At 44.9% G+C, this 26175-nt stretch overlaps 2 protein-coding genes across 2 annotated transcripts in view; one reads left to right on the top strand and one right to left on the bottom strand.

The window, feature by feature from the left end:
* Positions 1–895: 895 nt before the first annotated feature.
* LOC140077019 (uncharacterized) lies at positions 896–4906 on the bottom strand. Its single transcript, XM_072123859.1, has 10 exons — positions 4757–4906; positions 3640–3735; positions 3416–3517; positions 3252–3329; positions 2471–2566; positions 2237–2341; positions 2006–2074; positions 1686–1872; positions 1285–1370; positions 896–1073 (listed from the first exon to the last, which is right to left on the bottom strand). The coding sequence occupies exons 1-8, from the start codon at positions 4772–4774 to the stop codon at positions 1687–1689; spliced, it is 750 nt and encodes a 249-aa protein (XP_071979960.1). The 5' UTR covers positions 4775–4906; the 3' UTR covers positions 896–1073; positions 1285–1370; position 1686.
* Positions 4907–14111: 9205 nt separating this feature from the next.
* Positions 14112–26175, top strand: part of ABCD1 (ATP binding cassette subfamily D member 1) — a 29835-nt gene continuing 17771 nt past the window's right edge. The window contains exons 1-3 of the mRNA XM_072124104.1: positions 14112–15614; positions 25083–25263; positions 25824–25966. Coding sequence (XP_071980205.1) covers positions 14697–15614; positions 25083–25263; positions 25824–25966 — 1242 coding nt within the window. The 5' untranslated portion in view covers positions 14112–14696. The remainder of the gene's footprint in view (positions 15615–25082; positions 25264–25823; positions 25967–26175) is intronic.

Here is a 26175-nt window from a genome sequence, read left to right on the forward strand (position 1 = left end):
ACCCCTCTGTACTGTGTATAACACTAAGAAGACCCCCCTGTACTATGTATAACACTCGGGAGACCCCCCTGTACTGTCTAAAACACCCGGGAGACCCCCCTGTACTGTGTATAACAATGTATAACACTCGGAAGACCCCCCTGTACTGTGTATAACACTCAGGAGACCCCCCTGTACTGTGTATAACACTCAGGAGACCCCCCCCCCCCTGTACTGTGTATAACACTCGGGAGACCCCTCTGTACTGTGTATAACACTCGGGAGATCCCCCTGTACTGTGTATAACACTATGGAGACCCCCCTGTACTGTGTATAACACTCGGGAGACCCCCCTGTACTGTGTATAACACTCAGGAGACCCCCCCCCCCCTGTACTGTGTATAACACTCGGGAGACCCCTCTGTACTGTGTATAACACTCGGGAGATCCCCCTGTACTGTGTATAACACTATGGAGACCCCCCTGTACTGTGTATAACACTCGGGAGACCCCCCTGTACTGTGTATAACACTCAGGAGACCCCCCCCCCCTGTACTGTGTATAACACTCGGGAGACCCCTCTGTACTGTGTATAACACTCGGGAGACCCCCCTGTACTGTGTATAACACTCAGGAGACCCCCCCCCCCCTGTACTGTGTATAACACTCAGGAGACCCCCTGTACTGTGTATAACACTCGGGAGACCCCTCTGTACTGTGTATAACACTCGGGAGACCCCCCTGTACTGTGTATAACACTCGGGAGACCCCCCTGTACTGTGTATAACACTCGGGAGACCCCCCTGTACTGTGTATAACACTCGGGAGACCCCCCTGTACTGTGTATAACACTCAGGAGACCCCCCTGTACTGTGTATGTATAGAAAAGGCGGACAAGGAGAGACCAGACAGTGAGTTTTAGTGGAGCCTATCATGGATCCAGTACAGCAGACCATAGTCTCCTGACACTGACATAATCAGTTTAATGGTCAAAAGTCAAAAACCTCAGTAGAAAGGTTTGTGTAGATGTTCAGATCTTCATTGTCATAGACGTCCAGCTCTGACACCCGGGGCGGGAGGACGCGTCTATTGGCCTAATGAAAGAACAAAGATATATCACTTCATACATTCCTCATCAAGTGGCTGCTACATGTCTACAAGACTGGAGCCATCCTGGAATGATCCATATCTAAGTGTCCGTAGCAGTGATGATACCACATGGACATCGGCCTAGATGGGAATATCTTATGGACATTGCTCACTAGTAGAGAAGTGATAGGCAGAGTATAGACTATCAGGACTTACAGGTTCGGTAGGTCACAGGTCATCTAGAAGAACTTCTTATCCTCGCGGATGAAGTGCAGAGCAGTCAGGAAGTTCACGAATGAAAGCTGCAAAAAATAATAAATTCTGGATTATCTTCATTGGAAAGTCTCACATTAGGTCACATAATCCAACGCAACGCAAAAGCCAAAAATTAGTCGGTGTATGTCATAAATATATTTTTGAGCTCCCATAATGCACTTTTCCAAATTAAGAGGAAAACAGCAGTAGCATCACCTTAGCTGTAGACGTGTAACAGTAAAATAGTGTGTGATATCGGGACAAGAGAAGTCACTGGACAAGTTCTGAAGACTCCGATCTGCAGAATCTCAGATCTCCTGATGTTGTCCTTGTCACAATGTACTGATGTGCGTTCCACCTACCTCAGAACTCATCCTCATGGACCTGGGTGGAAGCGTCAACCATATAGGGTTTCACCTGGATCACGGTGACTTTTGGCCCATGTGACATCAGGCTGAGCTCTTCTTCTCTTACTTGGCATCCAAAGTTTTTTGTGTCCGGTCTGCTGAGAGCTGGCGTGAAAGGAGTCACCATCACTGATTCCCGGCTCTACAGAGGAAAGATAAGAGAAAGCTGATGATGATGTGTGTATCACGAGTCCAGTCACTTGTGAATGAGATCCTGAGATACACGACATGTATCACCAGGCTGAGATACATGTCCTAGACTGAGATCTCCTCACCATGCAGAAGAGGCTCCTCAGTCTTTGTCTCCATCTTGATCCAGTAGATCTTCTTTTCTCTGGTTCTTCCTGTTGAGAATTTGGATACACAGAAATTTAGAGTGATAGAAAGCAAATGAATCCTCCATTCAGCTATAAACATGGGTCCAGATTTACTATGGAAAAGCACCGAAAATTGTACACACAGCGGATACCACACACTAAATGACTATATAGTAATGGCCTCCTTACCGATCTAACAATCCAGCAGGGGGGCTCAGGTGACTCCGGCATCAGGTCTCCTGGTCCATCATCAGTAGCAGCTGCCAAATTATACAAGGCAGGAGAAGGACCTGGCTGTGGGACATAAAAATAGAAACATTACTTTCAGATCAATGACATGGAGGAGGTGAACCCCAGATAACCCCAATATCACATGTTATGTATAATGTGGTGATGGCTGATGACGTCTCTAGAATTATTTACCCCGTCCTCGTATGAATTAATCCAAGTGTGTTCAGCCTCCGGCTCCAGTGCCCTGCGGGTCAGAACTTGGACATGGGTGCGTCCAGTAAGATTATCCTATAGGGGAGAGAGAAGAACAGAATTTCGGGTCAGTGAAATTATTTGTGGTTCCACATGATGGAGACGTCTCCAGAAGGAATCATAAAAGTAACCATAGACCTTCAGGAGCGGAGATGGTGGAGACCACTAGTGGAGTATAGGAGGACATTGGTGGAAACCAATAAACCAGGATCAATTACTCATAAACATATGTGTGATCCATAGACTCCTTCCTTCTAAAATCAACCTTTATTATTCTGCTGATGAGCCAGAAGCGATCTGGGGAGGTATTACCAGTGTCCCTCTGTGCTGTAACTCCACAGACCGTTACCCAGTCTCCTCCCCAGGAGGGAAGTGCTGGGGGAGAAGGAGGTGGGGAGACAGTTTAACAGTCTGTGAAGCTGCAGCACAGAGCGTCTCTGGTAACAACCCCAAGAGTTCTATAGGCTCATTGGCATAATTTTAAAAGTTGAATTCAGAAGGAAGGAGACCATAGATAACAAATATAAGAAGATTGCCACAGTCACGGTGCCTGGATCTAAGAAACGTACAGCGGACACCAGATGTAACTATTACATCTAAATTTGTAAATCATGTACTTGATAACACGCTCTAGTTTATCTTGCGTCTATTAGAGAATATTAGTAAATCTGCCCCATTGTCTATAAGTCGTGTGTGGATCATAGAGGAGAAGAGACATTACCGTGATGATGCAGTCCAAGTCCAGCGGCGTTTTTCCTGTACTACACTCAGGAGGCAGATCCAGCGGTAGGAAATTCTCCTGTCAATACATATTAATTGTCAATAGCATCAGCAGCAGTTATGGGACATGGCGAGTCCATGACTATATAGTAATGGCCTCCTTACCGATCTAACAATCCAGCAGGGCTCAGGTGACTCTGGCATCAGCTCTCCTGGTCCATCATGAATAGCAGCAGCCAAATTATAAAAGGCAGGAGAAGGACCTAGCTGTGGGACATAAAAATAGATTATTGATAATATGTCATGGAGGAGGTGAACCCCAGATAACCCCAATATCACATGTTATGTATAATGTGGTGATGGCTGATGACGTCTCTAGAATTATTTACCCCGTCGTTGTACGATTTGATCCATGTGCGCTTAGCCTCCGGCTCCAGTGCCCTGCGGGACAGGACTTGGACACGGGTGCGTCCAGTAAGTTTATCCTATAGGGGAGAGAGAAGAACAGAATTCCGGGTCAGTGAAATTATTTGTGGCTCCACATGATGGAGACGTCTCCAGAAGGAATCATGCAAAGTAACCATAGACCTTCAGGAGCGGAGATGGTGGAGACCACTAGTGGAGTATAGGAGGACATTGGTGGAAAGAGACATTGATATAATCAGAAATGAGTAAAGATGTAGTAGACGGCTCTAGAACATCTTCAATATCACATAGTCTATCTCTCAGAGCATTATGGGTAATACCAGGCTGTATACAGCAGTGATAGAGAAAGTAAATGGAGAAAGATTCTATTGCTATGGTAACCAGTACACACATCCGCCATCTTTCTTTTAGAGTAAAATATACAATTTTTGCAATTTCTTCACATAAAGTTTATAATTTTAAACTGTTATCAGCAAGAGGAGTGTAAGAATGAGTCTGGGGGTGACATATTATAACTAGTGCACTAGATCTTCCCCTCACCCTCCCAGACACCTCAATGTCACCCTAATGACAGATCTAGGACCTCAGTATAATCAGGAATGGGTGGAGGGGACATCAGGACCTGGACATAATGCCACCATGTTTTATAATATGTCCTCTAGGGTCAGGGGTCTGGGGGTAAATCTTCTTCCTGCTCCTCTGGACACACAGCGCTATCAATAATGTCCCAAATATAGAACAGATACCAAAAAATGGGAGCTGATATTCCCCAGGATCCGTGTCGGACTGTCCCACCAGAGGATCAGAGGATCCTCCGGTGGGCCCAGGCTCCAAACTTATACTGGATTACAAAGATACAGCAGAAGACAACTAAATTTGGAAGCTGGAAGGGTCTTTTTTTTAGTTGAATGTGAAGAGGGTCCTCCAGAAAAATGTTATCTGTTGGACCCAAGGAGCCCCAGTACGACACCGCCCAGGATTCCCCTTATCTACATTACAATCCGACCGTCTATTTCCTGATGTCTAAATTTCACCACTAACAATAATCCTGATATCCGTCAGTAAATAAAGTCTACTTACAAAAAATCTTTCCATCATTCGTCTGTGAAACAGCAAAAAATCTCCTCTTCACTCACCACTCCTCTACTATACAACCCTCAGAGAATTATGGGTACAGAGCGGGAGTTATATAGCAGTGATGACATCACGGAGGGTATGACATCATGTTTAGAATTCCGTTGAATGGGGAGGATTCTGATTCCATGGCAACCCAGTACAGGGAGCGACCACCTTGTATAATAAATGATGGAGACATGATAAATGTATATTAAATATGGCAAATTTAACTCTTTTGACTCTCTTCTATTCCGAGAGTTACTCATATATCAGTATATCAACTTCTGATAGGACAGCCAAAATATTTCTGCCTAAGCCCAAAGACATTTGCATAATAGCGTCCAGGAGGTGACCTCATACCTGCCATATACATCCATAGGTCCAAATTAGCCCAGCATATGCCAAAACTATGTCCCATGGTTATACATAAGGGAGTTATACATGAGCTGTTTGTAGTAAAGTAGTGTTACCCATATTAACCAATCACAGCGCTGCTTTCATTTTATTAGCTGCTCTGTATGAATGAAAGCTGAGCTGTGATTGGCTGCTACAGTTATATTACATGGCTATATAGATAGATATCACCGGGAGACTCTATGTATAGTAAGATCTGACAAGGAGAGACAGCCATGAACATGGGAAAAAATTCAGTTATAAAATGTGCTAAATTTTGATAACTGAATTGTTGATTTGTTATAAAAAAATTGGCGGCATTTTACTATAAAATAAATTCTACTGATCTTTTTTTTCGTCCACTTGTGTAGTTGCTGTTCAGATGTGACATGTGATGAGAGGAGTTGCAGTTTTTGATGCTAATTTGTGACACAAGAGATTTTTGGTTCAATTCATAGAAAAACTGAATTAATTAGTGAGATCCTAATATTAAATCTGCCATAAAAATTCCATCCTGATAAACCAGGATCAATTACTCATACACATATGTGTTATCCATGGCCTCCTTCCTTCTAAAATCAACCTTTATAATTCTGCTGATGAGCCAGAAGCGATCTGGAGGGGTATTACCAGTGTCCCTCTGTGCTGTAACTTCACAGACCGTTACCCAGTCTCCTCCCCAGGAGGGAAGTACTGGGGGAGAAGGAGGTGGGGAAGACAGTGTAGTAGTCTGTGCAGCACAGAGAGTCTCTGGTAACAACCCCAGGAGTCCTATAGGCTCATTAGCATAATTGTAAAAGTTGAATTTAGAAGGAAGGAGGCCATAGATAACAAATATAAGAAGATTACCACAGTCACGGTGCCTGGATCTAAGAATAAGAGCCCCTGGTTTCATGCTTGATTGTGATGGTAGATTTCCTTTAAGGTCACCCATGGCCAATGAGCCTTAGGGGGTTATATACAGTTTCTTTCCCTTATGAAGACCTGTACATTATAGATTTCTTACTGGGACCTGGCAGCTTTAAGTTCCTTCTCTGCGGTCACCTATGGTATTTAGGTTTTCCACTATAGGAGAAGTCACAAGCTCAGATGTAATCCTTATGGTGATCCTAAATGTCAGCATCTAAATGACTAATAGAGAATCTTTCTTGGTTGATGAAAAGATTGTGAAACCTCCATCTATATTACATCATGTGTAAGATCCGTATTATCACCAGGCCACGGTCACTGGATTATGGTTGTAGGATTTCCCATACAGACCTGTCATGTCCTCCTCACACCTGTGACGTCCTGACATCTCTGTGACCAATGGCCAAAATATCCATCAGATCTGTAATAGATATAATACCGTAATGAGAGGGAGGGGGGAGAAGAGGAGACGTCATCATTCCTATACACATACATATAACCCTCCAGTGATCTGCCATATCCAATCAGGCGATCAGCAGAGCAGCAATTTTTGGGCTAATATTTTATTCAAGAATTATTATAGCTACCCCCGTATTGCTCTTAGAGGGTCCCATAGGTCCTATTAGGCCTAATGCACACGTGCAGTGGTCATGATCTGGATGCCCAATTTGGGGCCAGATATCGCCCACCATTGAGGTCTATTACTCCAGGTCACGGTGTGTTGAGTATATCATCTCTCACGGCACTGTGACTGGGCTGGGTAGCCTCCTCTCTATGGAGGACTCACCCCTCCCATCTCCAACCAACCCAAAACATCCCCTGGTGTGCAGCCCATTACATGTATGTAGCCTTACATGGATCAAGCTGTAGATTCTACTAACATCATCATTAGACAAGGAGTCATTGGCGGTGAAGCTAAAGGCCCATCTATAGATATTGCCATGGAAGGGCCAACCTACATCTCTGAATTCTCCAAATATAGATCTATGATTTCGTCTCTCAGACAGATCTGCCACAAACTTAAAGGGGTATTCTCGTCTTGGCATTTACATTCAATTTTATTAATCTGCCATATATATACATTTCTTCAATTGGATCTTATTAAAAAAAAACTGTGTGAAGATTATTTCTCATAAATGTTGCCATATGGTCCCTTAGAAACAAGTCTGGGTCCTTGGATACGGCCACCTCTGCTGGAGTGATTTCACAAAGTAACAAAAAGTTTTTGTATATGAAATGTCCGGGAGTTCCTGCATGTCCCACTGCCGTCCTGTGGTAATGATCGCTGAATCCAGGTGTTCAGAGCTCAATAGCGCATGTCTGGCCACCACTGCCAAAATGTGAGGTGGTCGTATCCAAGGAAGCTATCTCGTTTCTAAGGGACAACATGGCAACATTTATAAGAAATTATCTTCACACAGGAACATTTTTTTTTTAATAACATCCAATCAGAAGAAATGTTTACATATGGGAAAACACCTTAAACGCTTCCCTAAAGAAAAAAGGATATTTTTTTAACATGAACATGCCTTAAATATCATAACACCCAACTTAAATATCATATTGTGTTGTGTCCCAATGTATAAGAAAGACTCATCGCCAGAAATGAGGTACCACAACCCTTTCCATGCTTGGTGTCATAACCACCATGTATGAGCTCTAACACACATGTGTAGCTCTATCCTATAGAGGTGAATATAGAAAGTTATGTATATTAGGTTGTGTGATGTGTGTCATTATAAGCCATAAAATTATTTTTCTTAGTACTCTGTCCACGTGATTCCTCCTGGAAATGTAAGAATACATCCACAACGTGACACTACCATTTACTGTGCCTTCAGTCTTTTACAAAGAGATTGGTACAAAGGGGCTCCCAAGGATCGACCATCAATAGTTGAAGAGTTGGCACTAGACATCTGTGGTCATCTGGACAACCACAAGGACATAGAGCTGGCAGTAGTTGACTCCTTCAGCCACGGCTAGCATACATTTTCATTAAGAGCCATGTCTCCAGTAGAGATTTGTGAACACTACAGGGGCAAGGAGCCAGCTGCTTCCAGCTCCTAGACTTTATGTATATGGGGCATCAAACAGTTGATCATATGGGTGTTGTGTATCATTGCTCCAACAATCAACTACTGAAAATAGGCCATCAATAAAAATTCCTGACCAAACCCATTTTCCAGGAGGAAAATCCATCCTAGACATAAGCCGGTGACAAGTGACATTTTGTGGCCTCCTATGCCTTGACCCTGATGTATCAGCTAGATATCGAAGTATAATAATATTAATACATGACTCCATACACCGTCATAGGCCAGGACCATAACAATAGCTCCATAAACCGTCATAGGCCAAGACCATAACAATGGCATCATAGACCATAACAATGGCTCCATACTCCATTGTAGGTCAAGATCATAACAATGACTCCATACACTGTAATAGGCCGAGACCATAACAATAGCTCTATACACCGTCATAGGCCGGGACCATAACAATAGCTCTATACACCGTCATAGGCCGGGACCATAACAATGACTCCATACATTGTCATAGGCTGAGACCAAAACAATGGCTTCATAAACCGTAATAGGCCAAGACCATAACAATGGCTCCATACACCGTGATAGGCTAGGCCATAACAATGGCTCCATAAACTGTCAAAGGCTGAGACCATAACAATGGCATCATAGACCATAACAATGGCTCAATACAATGTCATAGGCCGAGACCATAACAATAGCTCCATACATTGTCATAGGCCTAGACCAAAACGATGGCTCCATACACTGTAATAGGCTGAGACCATAACAATAGCTCCATACATTGTCATAGGACGAGAACATAACAATAGCTCCATACACTGCCGTAGGCCGAGACCATAACAAAAGCTCTATAAACCGTCATAGGCCGAGACCATAACAATGGCTCCATACACCGCTGAGGGGTTAACATTATCTTTCACATAAACACAATTTTAATAAGTAGTGTATACAGGGCCCATTCTAGCATTTATGCTGTCTCAGGTGAAAATTATAATGCCGCTCCCCCCCCCCCTTATGTAACGTTTAGATGGGTGTAATATGTGTGCTTTATATTAGCAGTATGATTACTGAACCTCCTATAGTTCATAGGAACTTGAGTTAGAACACCATAACATAGGTAGAAATAGAGGAAGGACAATGTAAAATAAAAGAAATTACTCATTAATGTGAATGTTACATGTTCTTTGCAACTGGACAAGTTCTGGATGGCAGGTGTGAATATGTGATAAAATAAGGCAAAGATCATCCTTTTACACCTTTCGGGGACCTTCACATGAACGTGTGCAGGTCTTGGGGCACATAAAAGTGATGAGTACAGATGACAATACAATAGTCGGCCCGGGCTGTCTGCTCATAATCTGCCAGTGGCGTAACTACCGCCGTAGCAGCCGTAGCAGCTGCTACGGTACCCATGAGGTTCAGGGGCCCGGGGATGCACGGACCCTGTGTGCAGTGCTTTGCCAAGTGGTCTGGGAATGCACTGCCGGGTCCCTGACAGATCGTGTCCCCGGGCCCCTCCCTCTGTGTCTCGGCTACTGCCCTCTCTCCTGGCCCACCCACCTCTCCTGGATCGCCGAGTCCCTGAAATGCCCACCCGCCACCCCCCTTAGCCGGCACAGGTGACCGCAGCCCACCTAACACACTGGCCGCTGACACATTCCACCGACGGCACAGTTGACGCCACGCCCCCCGTCCCGGCTAACGCGCCCTCCCGCCCAGCGAATGTACCCTCTGCCCTCCCGCCCGGCGAACCCACCCTCTGCCCTCCCGCCCGGCGAACGCACCCTCTGCCCTCCCGCCCGGCGAACGCACCCTCTGCCCTCCCGCCCGGCGAACGCACCCTCTGCCCTCTCGCCCCCCCCGACCAAGGCCGGGTGGTCATCCAAACATCTTAAAAGGTATGTATATGCTGTGTATATATGTATATTGTGTATATATGTATATATTGTGTATTTATGTATATACTGTGTATATATGTATATACGGTGTGTATATGTGTATATACTGTGTGTATATGTGTATATACATGTATATACGTGTATATTGTGTATATACTGTGTATATGCGTATATATGTATATTCTGTGTATATGTATATTCTGTGTATATACTGTGTATATTGTGTATATATACATATACTGTGTATATTGTGTATATGTGCATATACTGTGTATATTGTGCATATGAATATACTGTCTATATATGTATAGATGCAAATGCTGTATTTATTGTGTGTGTGTGTATATATATATATATATATATATATATATATATATATATAGTATGTGTCTTTTTGTATATGTTGTGCATATAGTATGTATATATATATGCTCTATATACTGAATGTGTGTATTCCCCGTATGTGTGTATATGCTGTATACACTGAATGTGTGTGTATTTGCTGTATGTGTGTATATTCTGTATGTATATGCAGTATGTGTGTATTTAGTCTTTTTATACTGTATGTATGTGTATATTTGGTCAGTGTATATACTGTGTGAGTTTGTATACACTCTGTATTAGTGAATAAATGTATATGAGTGCATAAATGTGTGTGTATAAGTGTATACTTGTATGTATATGGGTGCGACTATATACGTCTAGAACTTTATGTGTATATAAGTATATAAAGGTGTGTATGTATCAGTGTATAAATTTGTGTACTTGTATAAATATGTCCATGTAGGGGTACATTCACAAGAACGTATGGAGAGGGGAGGAATGAGCCGCGATCACCTTTCCTCCTCTCCAGCGCGCCGATGTGTGCCTGCCAGGCTATAGCCGGACGGGCACACATTTATGTATATTTTTTTTAAGTGGAAGGGGGGCCCCATGCAGAAATCTGCTATGGGGCCCAGCCTCTCCTAGTTACGCCACTGTAATCTGCCTATGAAAACCATAGCTGTGTATGAGCCGATGAAAAGGTTATGGAGACGTGTGCTATAGAAGCAACATTTTTAACTGTTTAAGTGACAGTTGTTAATGAGAGCTACATATGAAGATCTCAATGCCAACCATAACTATAACCCTGAATATCTGCATCTCTGGCTCAAAGAAACACCACTGCTCCTCCGTATATATAAGAAAAATAAAAAGAACATAAACGGTCAATAATTTATGTCCCATAGTGTAGAAGTTTATATTGACCACTGATACACTGCGGCACATTTACTTAGAACAGTGCAGGGTGTACTATGTGCAGTTACCTGTCTATAGTGCAGGATTTCTGGTGCACGTTCTTCATGAATCTGGCACTCCTTCCACTGCTTGGTGCACCTTTTAACATGGGGCGTGTGACACAATTCTGTCTGACTTTGCATGATAAATGTGACGGTCCGAATGATCACTGGAACGTCCCTTTCAATGACGAAGTGTTTTTCAAGTGAAAAATAGTCCAGCCGCGACACAAAAGAGTTGCGTGCAACAGAAATGTGGCGCAGACACTTCTTAAATACCTGTGAAAGACCTAAAAGAAAGCTCAAACTTCGACAGAAAACTGGCGCAAAGCCCTTAGTAAATGTGACCCAGTGTTTTATTTATTTCTTTTAATGCAGCTACACAACACTTGCAGCCCTGCTACATCTCAGCATGTGCATATTGCATATGTAATTAATGCAGCTACATAACAATTTCAGCACTACTACATCTCAGCATGTACGTATTATATCATACCTCCCAACCGTCCCACTTTCGGCGGGACTGTCACGTTTTTTTAGCTGTGTCCCGCCTCCCCGGGAGGTTAAGAGAATGTCACGCCTTGCTACGCTTTGTCCCGAACCAAGAGACTGAGTCCCGTCTCCTGGTCCCGGGACACACTGACTGCAGAGATACAGGGGCAGCACGGAGGCTGTGAAGTCTGAGCTTACAGTACAGCACAGCCCCTTCTCCTCCTCCCCCGGGCCGCCCCTTCCCCTGTGTGAGCTGCGGCATGTGAAGAGGAAACATCAGGGGGGGGGGTCACCTGGAGAGCTGCTGCTGTGGCTTTACATCCTGAGCTCCCAGCACGGAGCTCAGCACGGCCCCTCCTCCTCTCCCTGTGTGAGCTGTGCACGGGATGTGTGAGGAGGAATCATCAGGGGGGTCACCTGGAGAGCGGCTGCTGTGTGCCCCGACCATAGACCTACAGGTTCCTCTGCTCCTTCTCCTGAAGCTGTGGAGGTGCACCTTGTATGATGTGCTCCCCCTCCAGCAGCTGCAGACGTGTATTGGGAGCATCTCTACAGCAGGGATGAGGTAGGACACAGGCTGACCCTCACACTGACCTGTAGCTGTGTGACAGGAGACATCTATCAGGACTTGTATGGCAGCTTTGTGACGTACAAGCCCTGAAATAATTGCAATATCACCGCGCTCTAACACCCACGATCGGAGCCGTCTCCGATCGCGGGTTTTAACCCCTTACACGTCGCAGTCAAGCATGACCGCGGCGTGTAAGGGCGTTTCCGCTATGGATCGGATCCCCTGTGCGCTTACCGGGGGATCCGATCCACTTCTGGGCAGCTCCGAGGCCTGCCATGTGCTCCGGGGCTGCCCGATGTCCTCAGCAGTCAGACCCCTTCCGGGTCTGACTGTAAACTGTCTGCGCATGCACCTGCATGCTCAGACAGGTTACACTGCTCTACAATGAAGAAGTATTGTAGAGCAGTGTATTGAACTTGAACCAACGATCAGAGCATCACTGGTTCAAGTTCAAGTATGGAAAAGTAAAAACATGTAAAAACACTAAACACTACACATTAGAATAAATAAAAACATAAAAATATAAGCCCCTAAAATGTCACATTCCCATAAAAACACTTAATAAAGTATTAAACACACAAAAAACCCACTTATTTGCTATTGCCGCGTCCGTAACAATCTGTATAATAAAACAGAATCATTACGCCAGGGAAAAAAAACGCAAAAAACTTTCCAAAAAAAGATCATTTTAAATTGATACCTTTAAAAAAAAATGCCCTAAAGAGTGATAAAGAAAAGTTACGCACTCTAAAATAAGACACTAAAAAGAATAACTCTTCTCGCACGAAATAAGCCCCTAACCAGATTTGTCAGCTAAAAAATAAAAAAGTTATGCATATGAAAATATGATAATGCTAAAATGTACAAGATTTTCTCCAAATTAGTTTTTATTCAGTAAAATTGAATAAAATACACAAAACCCCCACATGTTGAAGCTCCAAAGTTATAATCACATATAGTGACACGTGGCAGATCATATTATATTATGCCTGTGGGTGGAACAATGGGCGTGGTTTAGAAAAAGGAGGAGGGGCTTTGTGTCCCTCTTTCCCTTGCCCAAAAGTTGGGAGGTATGACCTACCACCCGATCTACCTCTATAGGTAGATTTGTGGTGGTAGGTTCCCTTTAAGCTACAAAATGGCTGCGTCCTTAAGGGGTTAAAAGGGTACAATAAAACTTTTGCATTTTGTCTGACTTCTGTGTATAAGGCAGAACTTGAAATAATTGGAGTACCCCTTTAACTTTAGCTGGGTGTAAGGAGTTTTGGGTATTGTTGCTGTTCGGATACTGATACCTACCTAAATGTATGTGTTTGTAGGCCTAAACTCTGCAGTGTCCTCATATGACGTCATCATCTTTCCAGTAAGCCTAAACTATGTATCAACAAACAAGGAGTGTAACTGACTGGTAACACAGCCCCAAAAATGTCCTCCCTATACACCCCTTTCTCACTCCTTGTACTAATAACAAGTCCCTAAACACAACCTACAAGTGACGTCACCCGTTGCTGAATTATCTTTTCAATAAAGTTAAGCGACAAATCTCTCCCAGAAGTAAAAAAAATATATATATATATATGGGGCGGAGCCTTTGAAGCCAAACCCGCCGCCATGTTGACTGGCAAATTCCTTCGTACTGTCTTGTAAAGAAGTCTGGTCCTGGAAGCCCCGCCCATCATGGCTCTGTGAGCCCGCCCCTCGGCGCGTTTCCTATGTGCCACCAGTGCTGTCAGCTGCCAGGGTGGGCGGGGCTAGCTGCCGGCTCCAGCTAACCGTTACCAGCAGTGAGTGACGGTGACAGCGGCTCTGGGGACAAGAACGGGAAGTGGCTGCAGAGAGCGGAGCTCGCGCGTCTCCGGAGGCGGCAGGGGACAGGTACACCGGCACACACCTCCCGTACACTTCCTATATACACATATGGAGGTGCCCTTTAAGTAAACATACAGTATGTACACACAGACATGTGACTAGTGCAGGAGGGCATGGCATTGGGCATGGTATCCCCCTACACACACACTATCACTGCACACAGCCAGGCACATAGTCACACAGGTGGCATTTACAACTGATTGCAAGCTCTCTGGTCCAAACAACCCTAAATCAAAGGGTTAATTAGTCCATGTATAGGACGCATGGGTCTATATAGTCACTTACAGTATACAAGAAGTCACCATACGGGGTCGACACCTAAAAAGCAAACCTTTCCTATGTAAAAAGCTCAGGATTTGCATTTCTTCAGGTGAGACATGTATACATACACAAATTAGGAGTCGGGAGACATAATCCCCCGGGTGTGCTCTTACAGGTAGACTCACAATGATCCAGGTGTGCCCGTCCCCTGTCACCCGTGCTGCCGTGCTGAAGCGGGTGGCTGCGCTGGCATTGGCAGCCTATGGTGCCCGCCGGCTGTACCCCTTGATCAGACATCTCTGTCTCCAGTCATCCCGAAAACATAACAATTCTAATGGACTCCAGAAAAGTAAAGGGGGGTCGTCTTCTGGCTCCACCGAATCCGGATACGAGAAGACGGGGGTCAATAGGGTGTTTTTCCGGAGACTCATCCGATTACTTCGACTTCTTTTCCCAAAGTTGGCGTGTAAGGAGTTTGGGTTGTTGGTGCTGCACTCGGCCGCACTCATCTCTAGGACCTTCCTCTCGGTGTACGTGGCTCAGCTGGACGGACGACTGACCCGATGTATCGTGAAGAAGAGGCCCGCCAGTTTTGTCTTCCAGCTGCTGAAGTGGTTGCTGATCGCCCTGCCCGCCACCTTCATCAACAGCGCCATACGCTACCTGGAGGGCCAGCTCAGCTTGGCTTTCCGGACACGTCTGGTGGCCCATGCCTACAAGATGTACTTTGGTAACCAGACTTACTACCGGGTCAGCAACATGGATGGACGATTGAGGAACCCCGACCAGTCGCTGACAGAAGACGTGGTGGCTTTCGCCAGTTCCGTGGCCCATCTCTATTCCAACCTGACCAAACCCGTGCTGGATGTAGTGGTGACCACTTACACATTGCTCAGTACGGCCAAATCCAAGGGAGCCAATACGGGCTGGCCGTCGGCCATCGCAGGACTTGTGGTCATCATTACAGCTAAAGTGTTGAGGGGCTGCTCCCCGAAGTTTGGGAAGCTGGTGGCAGAGGAAGCGAGGCGGAAAGGAGAGCTGCGCTACATGCACTCGCGGGTGGTGCAGAACTCTGAGGAGATTGCCTTCTATGGAGGTCACAAGGTGAGGCGGGCACTGGTTTATGGGTCCTAGGCTGAGTTCACATCTATATCAGAGGTTCCATCATGTAGAATTTTTCTTTCTGGTAGACCAGGTATGGCCACCAGGTGCTGATGATGTCCATCATAATGGAACTGGTTCTCTGTCATCTTCAATGATGAAGCAGCAGAATTACAGATGTGAACTGAGCCTAAAGCATCTAACTTCTTTGCATGTGTCCTACACAGGCACCACCATACGTTTTATAAGGTGTATAGCAACTTTTGGGTATCAGACATTGGCTTCACATGTGTGGATGTATCTGAGTAGAACATATGAAGCAGAAGTTCATTGTAAGGATGGAAACCGGTAGATTAGAGCCAATTTATAAGGTCTGTATACCCTTAAGCCTCCTGTCAGAGTATACCGTATATATGATCAGGATGTATAGTGACCACTGCCATACGGGGTTATCTCTGACCATGGTCACTCCTTGCTTCATATATCACCATGATGCCATGGAGCCACATCCTCTGCACTGCGGTCAGTCCTTGAAAAATCGGCCAGGGCACGGTCCGTTTTTTGCAGACTGACCACGGACTTGTTTTTTATAGCTTGGGGTGCAACTGGAGGAGACTCTAGGAAAGCCCAGAATAAAAGTCCCTCATATGTTTGGATAAAATTTCCTATAGTCCTTGGTATAGGACTTCCTATGTCCTGTAGACCCATAGAAATGAATGGAGTATAGGTCATTTCCATCCATCTTCTCGGATCTTCTGGCATGTTCCCTATACGATTGCTTTGTTGTGCTTCAAATACTGAATATAAATAAAGTGTCTTGTTTCCATAGCAACTGTACCGCCACAAGTTTTGAGAAGGTGAACATAGCACCCATGACATGATGTATATTAGTTCTATCACTACATGTGGTTTCTCTTTTTAACCCATAAAAAATAAATTTTGTTCCAAAAATATTGACATCCCACCGTAACGTGGGGCTCAGTCAGAGAGCCCTATTTGGATTCGGTCTCCCATCCCTAAAGTGTCTGAACTTAGCTGACATCATGATCCCCAAAACTACTACTAAGTGGGGTACTCATATGGCAAATGTCAGGGGAGGGAAGGATCAGGCTGTTGGGTTTCGGTATGCCTGATCCATGTCAGGTAGATTATTCTCCATTATCCATGGAAGGAACCACTTTTCCTACGGTCTTTATAAACTTCCATACCCAGCTCTGATCTCCTCGACTATTTTGGGCGCCCCGCAGGCAGTGTTTATCCAGATGCTGATATAAAAGTAGCCTGACAAATTGTCGGGAACATCTAAGTTATCATTGAATTATTTCTCCTGTGGTTACTTGAGCGAAATGAAATTCTGCGGGAACCGTAGACATGAGAGGGTCGTGGCTGCCGTCCTCCGCCTTTACAGCAGCAGACTGACTCTGAGGACTGGTGTGAGGGCTTTGATGCCTCCAGAGGAGAGAAGAGAACATATAACATGCAGCTGTTTTAGGGATAATTCACACAACGCCTTTTCAGTATTGTGGGTTTGTTTACAGCAGTACTGTCTCTAGACCTATCCTATAATAAAAACTTTCCCACATGGTGGTAAATATTGATGGCCTTCCCTTATTATAGGTCCTCTATCTGATCGCTGGGGGTACGATGAGCAGAATGACCCGTATGAATTAGCTGCACAGCACCGTACATTGCATAGTGGCTGGGCATGGTATTGCAGCTTGGTACAGTGCAGCAGGTTATTATATATAATAGCCTCAGATCTTCAAGCAATTTCCCTGCACAGTTCTTGGCCGCTGTCATCACTCTGTCCCGTACACAATGTTGTTTCCCTATCCATAGTACAGGTTATCAATATCCGATCACTGGTGGTCCTTTACTTCTGTTCACTGAAATGTGAGCTGAGCTGCAGTAACACAGCATAACCTCCGCTCCGAGATGGAGATGTTTTTGGTTAATTTTAGTCCTCCACTTGATGACCTGCCCCATCATAAAGATGGAAAACCCTTTGAATCTAGTCATAGATATTTTACCAATAATGGTCAAGCCTAACAATTTTTGCCGGACTGGCCAATATAGACAACCGCAGGATAATTTTGGAGAATTTTGGGGTTGGCTCCTTCAGGAAGGTTATAGTGACTTTTACCTCTGCTTGAAGAGGTCCTGCCCTCCATTACACTTCCTATGGCCTAGTTGTGCCATCTCTATTTTCCTCGCCAGGTCATGAGCTGAAGACCTAGGACTTGCTGAGATGCCATTGGTTTCTTTCAGAGAGATGTCCTATCACATGTGACTAAAATAGCCCTACCTATCAGGACTTATTGAGGGTCCATCTCTATCTCCCTTGTCAGGTCGTGAACTAAAGACCTAGGACTTGTTGAGATACAGTTGGTTCCATTCAGAATGATGTCATTAGACTGTGTCATCATGTGTGATTAGAATAGCCCTACCAACCTGGACTTTTTTAGGGTCCATATCTACTTCCCTTGTCAGGTCATGATCTAAAGACCTGGAACTTGTTGAGATGCCATTGGTTCCCTTCGGAGAGATGGCCATAGTGTGTGTTATTACGTGTGACTAGAATAGCCCTGCCAACCTGGACTTATTTAGGGTCCATTTCAATCTCCCTTGTCAGGTCATGAACTAAAGACCTAGGACTTGTTAAGATGCCATTGGTTCCCTTCAGAGAGACATGGCCATAGTGTGTGTCATCACTTGTGACTAGAATAGCCCTGCCAACCAGACTTATTTAGGGTCCAGTAACTAAAAATAATTGTAGTTGCCAGGCTTTCATAACCAGAACTCTTCCTTCAAAGGTTTTGTCCCCTGAATTCCCACCAACATGACCTTCTCCTGTGTCCAATTGATATTTGAGATATTCTTGACATCTTTGTGGTACTGATCCAAGGACTCTGTAGAGATGCCGTTATATAAGACCTTGTGTCTGGGTTTCAGCGGTCCTGGTGTAGGCTCATAGCTCAGATCCTGAAAAGTTTCTGCACTTTTGGCCACAACTTGCTGTTTTCCTGGACTGTGTGTCCTGTACCTCAGGTCAAGGTTGAGGCTTCATCTCGCCACCAAGGGCAAATTCCATTTAGGAAACTTTTATCATTTTTCTGGCAGCAGATTGTTATTGTAAATGGTTATCACTAGTTCAACTTTAGCCCTGAAACACATGAAGGTGATCACCTCAGAGATGGGAGAAGACCAGGCCCAGATAGGAGAAGCCACATGCATGGCAGTCTTCTGATAACATGTACTTTTACCAGGTCTGGCCGAAGGAACACGTTATTTCAAGTAGCGGAGTGGTTGATGTCTTGGCCAACCCCAACATGGTGTTTTAAAGGGGTTTTGCAGTCTAAAGATATTGATGACTGATCCTGATGATGTGTCTACATTAGGAGATTGGTGGGGTCCCACACCCAGCACCCCTGCAGATGAGCTGATAAACAGAGAATGGAAAAGGAAGCAGACAGTGCCATCCATTTGTAGTGGTGAGACCAGGTTACTACCGAGCAGCTATTTATAAATGGAAGCCAAGATGCAGTGACTCAATTCAACCACTACTGATGCCTCTTCCATTCTCTGTTTATCTTGGGTAGAGCTGGCTGGTGGACCTCCCTGCCCAATAGCATATTGATAACCTAATATCAGGATAGGTCATCAGTATTCTACCAAGGAATCGCCTATCTCATGGTGAAACTGGAATGTTCCTTTAAGGAACATCATGCGCATTAGAGTATTTGTACTTGTTTTTACTAGTAATAGTGCAAGGGTCAGCAGTTTTTCCAGGATATCTGCAATTTTCAGGAACATTGTCTCCGCGTAACCTTTCTCAATCATTTGGAAGCCAGGATGTTTGACTTGGGTCCACTACAGGTCTCCCCGACCTCGCCTGGACAGGAGGACACAATGTGAATGTTCATGTGACGCATGTACTGAAGCTATCTTTGGTGAAGCTCTATATTCTTTAGTGAATTCTTGTTTTAATCATGTTTTTAGAGAAAATCTGGAATTTTGAGGTGGGAAAAATGCCCGACCAGCTCCACTTGTCAATGTGCGACCCCTTAGCAAGACTTGAAACTTGAAGGGTTATTGGGCAAATATGAGGAACCATATACAGTATAGTCAACTTCATGTTCAATCTCTTCATAACTTCTTAAGTCTCTTCCTAGTACTCTTATCTAGAAGACACTTAAGAAGTTATGGACAGTCGCCCTACAGAAGTGGCACCTCCGGATTCCTTCGGAATACTTGGATATACTGTAGCCGTGGTGTTACGTAACCACTTCTCCAAAAAAGATGCTTCTGGCATCTAACTTTTTGGATTTTTTTTTTCCTATTCATGTTTGTAGGTTCTCTTGGTGGTTAAACTGGTTCCACATTATTATTGTAGGACCAGATTTTAGGAAGAGTCCCTCACAACTTTTTGGCTGGTTGCAAGACTCTCTCCAGGAGCATCAGAAGGTTCTGCTTGGCTTTTTCCAATGTTTATCCTGGTTTATCCTGGTTTCCTGGGGGCCCTAGTGGTCAGACCTCTCCCGTGACTCTCACTCCTGGAAGGCGTATTTTTTGCTTTATTGTTTTCTGACTCATGGAGTGAGCAGTTTTAGAATGAATACTGTCCTCGCCTCTTCCGTCCCTCTAATAGGGTTACACTCGCTCCCCTGTGTCGCAGAAGTATGTCACCCGTCTGGACGAACCTGTTTAGCCGTCATAAAAACCGCCAAGTGATCCCTCAATCCTTCATTTGGCAATTTACGGCGGAGTTACTTTTTCGTGACCTGCACCTCACCTGAGGACATGAAAGAGTCAGGGCAGGGTCTGTTCGGGTTTGGCAGCTTTTTTTTTGAGAAGAGGAAACCATCCAGAATGTTGTTAACTCTGCGTAAAGAATCGGATTGGTAGCAAAACATTTTGTGTGTGTGACGCACAGAGAGGCTCTTTGGGTACGGTTTTGGGAACAGCGCCACACCTATTCATAGGTTGTGTGTGGCATTGCAGCTCAACTCCATGCACTTTACTGTTATAGATATTAAAAAATGTACACAATAGCGATGTGTTCCCTTTTAAAGGGGGTGTACAAAGTTTTGATACGGGTGTCCTACCTTAAGCCCCTGCTTCATATACTTGTAAATTTTATTTTTGATGGTTCAGTATTTTTTCATTGATGCGTTAAGTTATTTATGAGGAAAGAAGATATTGTAGATATTTTACTATGACTGATAAGACGCTCATGTTTCTCCCGCTACCTGTCTGGTAGGCCGCAGCTCGCTCTGCGGAGAGCTTCTTACACTCTATAGTCTGTGTTGACTTTCTATATTCATAACTCGTCCATCACCGGCCATCGAAAGGAGGAAGTATAAATATCTCAGCAAAAACTTGGCGCTGCTCTGCCTGGTGACTCACAGAGAGGAGAGTTGACAACCAACTTAAAGGGGTTGCCCTAAGTTTTTAAGTTGTCTCCTATCCACAGGATATAAGATTGCAATTGGTAAGGGTCTGACTGCTGGAACCCCCCAGTAATCCAGAGATTATGGGATAATTTTCTCACTGACTGGCAGAGCAGAAGTGTGAACATTTTGTCCTTGCCGCTCCATTCAATAGAATGGACATGTAGGAAATTGCTGAGCACAGCGCTGGAGTATCTTCAGCAGTTTCTGAGACAGGAAATTAGATGGTGTGCTCAGCAATTTCAAAACTCCCATAGTATTTAATGGAGCAGCAGAACACTTACTTGCCCCTCCACCTATTAGTGAGAACGGGACCTTTGTTCTCCAGATTGCTGGGCTTCGCATTTTCGTGATCGGCGGAGGTCCTATCAGTTGGACACTTGCTGATTAACTTGTTATCCCCTGTCCTTGCCCTTTTATAAGAAATACACCATCAAAATCCATCATGATAACCGGGGACACTTGCTCATAGATCCAGGCACCGTGACCGTGGTAATCTTATATTTGTTATACATGGGCTCCATCCTTCTAAAATCAATTTTTTACAATTATACAATTGAGCATGAAGGGCTCTTGGGGGTCTTACCAGTGCTGCAGCTTCACTGGCTGTTAGACTGTCTTGGCCTCCCATTTGCTTCCTCAGCACTTCCTCCCACCCTCCCTCTGCCTAAAGTAATTTCACAAAGTGGGAGGGGAGAAGGGCTACTGCTCACTGTAACAACCTGTGAATCTGCATCACGTGTGGGTGGTGTGCCCTGTCCTGATGCCACTGTACGGGTGCAGAATGTTGTTACACACGGGGCGAGCCGGAATCCAGATCTGGAATTTGTGATGTCAGGATATACATAGCACTGGGAACCGCTTCACCTTTCCCCCACTTGGCTCCGGAGGGAGGCTGCTTTTTGTTATTTGGGAGCTTTTACTCCGCTCATCAGTAGTACAGGGCTCACCCCTCAGTGCAGCTCAACCAGTCATCATAGTCTTGGGTTTGTGTGTGCAAAAGTCCCTGCTTCTATTAAAGACCCTTACATGGGGCTACTTTTGATTTGGAAGGCCCCATTATGGCAGACAACTTAAAGGGCTCATCTGATTGACACTGGAACCTGATCTCAAAATTGGGTGTTCCAAGATCCCCCCATTCTTAACTACTGAAAGGCAATCTGTCACCAGATTTGACACGATTAAACCACTATCCCCCTCAGGTAGGGTATAAAATGGCCTTTCTAGAATTCCTTCTTTTATGTGAAAAGTCGCCCATTTACCTATGAGAAAATCTCATCAATGCCATGTGAAAATGAGCAGAGAAGAGTCACTTTTTTTCTCTCAGATACTCATCTGAGACAAAAAGTGACTCTTCTCTGCTCATTTTCACTGTTCATTTTTAGAGGCCACAGAGGGAGCATCACTTCAGTCACCCCATTTCTGTCTAGAAGAGAAAGGGGCGCTTCTATAGTGCAATACCCTCCCTGAGATGACATAGCAATATTGTAGTATTAAAACTACTAACCTGGCAGAGTTGTGCCGTCAGGCACAACTCTGTGAAGCACGTGTGTCTTTGTTTAGCGTCCTCCTGCAGCCACGCTCTCAGGAAAAATCCTTTCTCCAGGTTTGGGAGAATAATTCCTGGGGTACAATATCCACTGGTTTGTTTCTATATGCGATGAGCGTTTGAAAAGGCGCTGAACGACTCGTTTTTTTAAATCCACGATTGATTTAATTCATAATTGTCGTACAAAATATAAAAAAAATAGTAAAAGCATAAGTTGGATTATACGAACAACGCGTTTCACGCTCGCACTGAGCGCTTCCTCTGGTTCGAGCGTGAAACCCGTTGTTCGTATAATGAGACTTATGTTTTTACTATTTATTATTTTTTTTATATATTATGTACGACTTTTACTATTATGAATTAAATCAATCGTGGAATTAAAAACCGAGTCGCCCAGCGCCTTTTCAAACGCTCATCGCACGTAGAAACAAACCAGTGGATATCTTTAGTTTCTGTTGCACCTTGGTGATGCGTGGTATCATATTAAAGTTAAGAATCTCATCTTTACAGTACCAAGCACAGCCACTATGCCGCGTACGGCGCTGTGGTAGACTTTGATGAAGCCACAGCTGCCCGTCTTGTAGATACACCATCCAGGACGGTGTGGCGGCCATATTGGTTGTCAGGAAGAGATATAGATAAGAAACAAGGTAACAGAGGATGTCTGGAGGAGCTCTCGGAGCGCCCCTTTACCCCGCAGCAGAGCTGAGATAAGCCGCGTGTAATCTGTGGAGCGATCCTGGCTCCGGGGGAAGGTTACTACAGGGCATTGCTCTCCAGCAGTTTTCTGCACTTCTGCTTTGGTTACTAAGATGCCAAACAAAAAAAAGGCTTGATGTCGGAGTCCTGCTTAACCCGCTCACTGCCGAGGCTTATTGTATAAAGAAAAGTACATGCAAAGGTTCTCACGCTGCCCCCTAAGCTGGGAGGGGAGGGCAATGTGACCTGCAAGGCAAATCAGCAACACAGAAGCCCCCGCTTTAGGATTTAAAGGGGAACTCTGTCATTGGAACAAGCCATTTGTAACTCTGTCAGATATATTTCAGCACTTCCCCTTTCACGGTTTCTTACTTTTTGTTCACATCAAAAACTACATTTGTCAGGTTTTTCTGTTAACAGGGCATTGTGGGAGCTCAGATGACTGGTCACATGACTGACCGCAAAGAGGGAAAATGTCTGTTTCCAAGGGCGACCACCAGAACTTTTACGAAAGCTTCATGTAGAAATGGAACAAAAATGTTTCCATCTTTTGGAGTCCGTCCATAGAATTCACAATATCGTGAAGGTCCTTGTAGCAATTCCTCCAACTTTCATGTGCAACTTTAAAGCTTTGACCCATCTTCATCTTTGGGTTTTCCCATCTTATATGTGGGGGAATATCACTAGTATCTGCCATAATATTATAAGTGAGAGTCCGAACTCTGGAGGGGACTGAAACTACCCTTGAAATACACAATGGAGCACACTGGCAGACCATTTCGTCTGCAGACCCCATTATCAATTTCTGGAAATCCCCTTTAAGTCGAGCTCTGAGCAGCGCTACACTATAGACCCTATATTCGCTCATTGGAGGGTGTTTGGTGTCCCTTTAATAAGCCCTATGGGGGATAGTTGATGCCTGTGTATGGAGTTGGCACTGATGACCCAGTCCTGTGCCATGAGGGGATTCAGCCTTGTGTATGTGAGGTTGGCGCGCTGCGTTGTCGTCCAGCGGAGGATGAAATATTCAGGCCATTGGTCACATCACATTGTCACATTATGTGAATCATCCGCGGCTCGATGACTCCCCCCGTCACGTCCTGTTACACTGAGGAGCCCAGATATGTGACCTTTTATTCACATCTAACCCTGTTATTTTAAGACACAGATTTTTCGGATGTGCCAGTAAAGTGGTTAAAAATACATATTTTCTTTAATTGTTCAAGTCTTCTGCGGGAAAGAGTGGGGGTAGGTCAGTGAGTAAGAGTCTCCTGCAGGGGGCGGTCAGTGAGTAAGAGTCTCCTGCAGGGGGGCGGTCAGTGAGTAAGAGTCTCCTGCAGGGGGGGGGGCGGTCAGTGAGTAAGAGTCTCCTGCAGGGGGGCGGTCAGTCGCCAAGAGTCTCCTGCAGGGGGGCGGTCAGTGAGTAAGAGTCTCCTGCAGGGGGGCGGTCAGTGAGTAAGAGTCTCCTGCAGGGGGGCGGTCAGTGAGTAAGAGTCTCCTGCAGGGGGGCGGTCAGTCGCCAAGAGTCTCCTGCAGGGGGGCAGTCAGTCGCCAAGAGTCTCCTGCAGGGGGCAGGATTGCCATTGCCAGATACCACTAGACAATCTGTAGACTAGAGCCTGATGACTTAGGTCCACCCAGTGTCTGTGAAATCATTCCTGTATGTATACTGCATACTACCCTATAGCAGTATTCTCCCTATAGATTGCGAATATATGAGTGCATAATATGGCATTTTAATAATAATAATCTTTATGTTATCTGCCTTCCCAGGTGGAGCTGTCCCTGCTGCAGCAATGCTACAAGGACTTGTCCTCTCAGATAAACCTCATCCTGCTGGAGCGGCTCTGGTACGTCATGCTGGAGCAGTTCCTCATGAAGTACGTGTGGAGCGCGTCCGGCCTGGTCATGGTAGCCGTGCCCATCATCACCGCCACTGGGTACTCTGCCAGCGGTAAGGATCTGGATGTCTGGATTATCAGGGGTCTCTCATTTATGAGTCATACCAATATAACAGGTGCATCACACAATATAAAATATCCATGCATTACACAGGTAGCTTACTGATTTTATTAAGATCCATGTAATGTTCTTTACCTCCTGTGATGGCGCTTCCTTGAAAACCCTGCAGACTACAGGCTTGTTTTTCCCTTCTCATATAATCATTCACACTAACATTTTTGCTGAATCCATCTTGTTAGCGCAAGACAGACTGGGCTAATAGAGTCAGATTTCATAGAAGTCTATGGAGGGGGAGAGGGAGGATTGAGCAGGAGCTGAGCGAGAGAGGGACACAGACAAAGAACTATGATGCTGTGAGTCTGGATTTACGGGCAAAGGTCATCTGAAAAATTAAGACCTCTATTCCTTCCGATCCCCTCACACATGACTGAGCATGCATGTGTTTTGAATTGGAGGAGAGGACTGTCTCTTGTGGCTCGGTGTAGGTGAAGGGTGCGCAGTATATTGGTGACTACAGCTGTTTTCTTATATGTTCTTCTTTCTTGCCCTTAGACTCAGAGGAAGTGAAGAAGGCAGCCATGGAAATGAAAGAAGAGGAACTTGTAAGTGAACGGGCCGAGGCCTTCACCACCGCCAGGAATCTTCTGACTGCTGCGGCCGATGCCATAGAGAGAGTCATGTCCTCCTATAAAGAGGTGGGTCACATGTCTTCCGGTTATAATCCTGCCTGATATTGTAGTATAGGGGAGACTTATCAGTGTCTGAGGTAAAACTGTTCCAGTTGCCCATGGAGACCAATCAGAGCTCAGCTTGAATGTTCTAAACAGCTGCGGGAAAATGAAAGCTAACGTTTGATTGGTTGCAATGAGCAACTAGAACAGTTTTGCTCTCAGACGCTACTGAT

The sequence above is a fragment of the Engystomops pustulosus genome, chromosome 9 (genome assembly GCF_040894005.1).
Source record: "Engystomops pustulosus chromosome 9, aEngPut4.maternal, whole genome shotgun sequence".
NCBI classification, from domain to species: domain Eukaryota; kingdom Metazoa; phylum Chordata; class Amphibia; order Anura; family Leptodactylidae; genus Engystomops; species Engystomops pustulosus.

Coding starts and splice junctions, on each gene's coding strand:
- LOC140077019 (XM_072123859.1), bottom strand. Junction 3,330..3,415: donor CCTGCTGGATTGTTAGATCG/GTAAGGAGGCCA, acceptor ATGTATTGACAG/GAGAATTTCCTACCGCTGGA. Junction 2,342..2,470: donor TTAATTCATACGAGGACGGG/GTAAATAATTCT, acceptor TATGTCCCACAG/CCAGGTCCTTCTCCTGCCTT.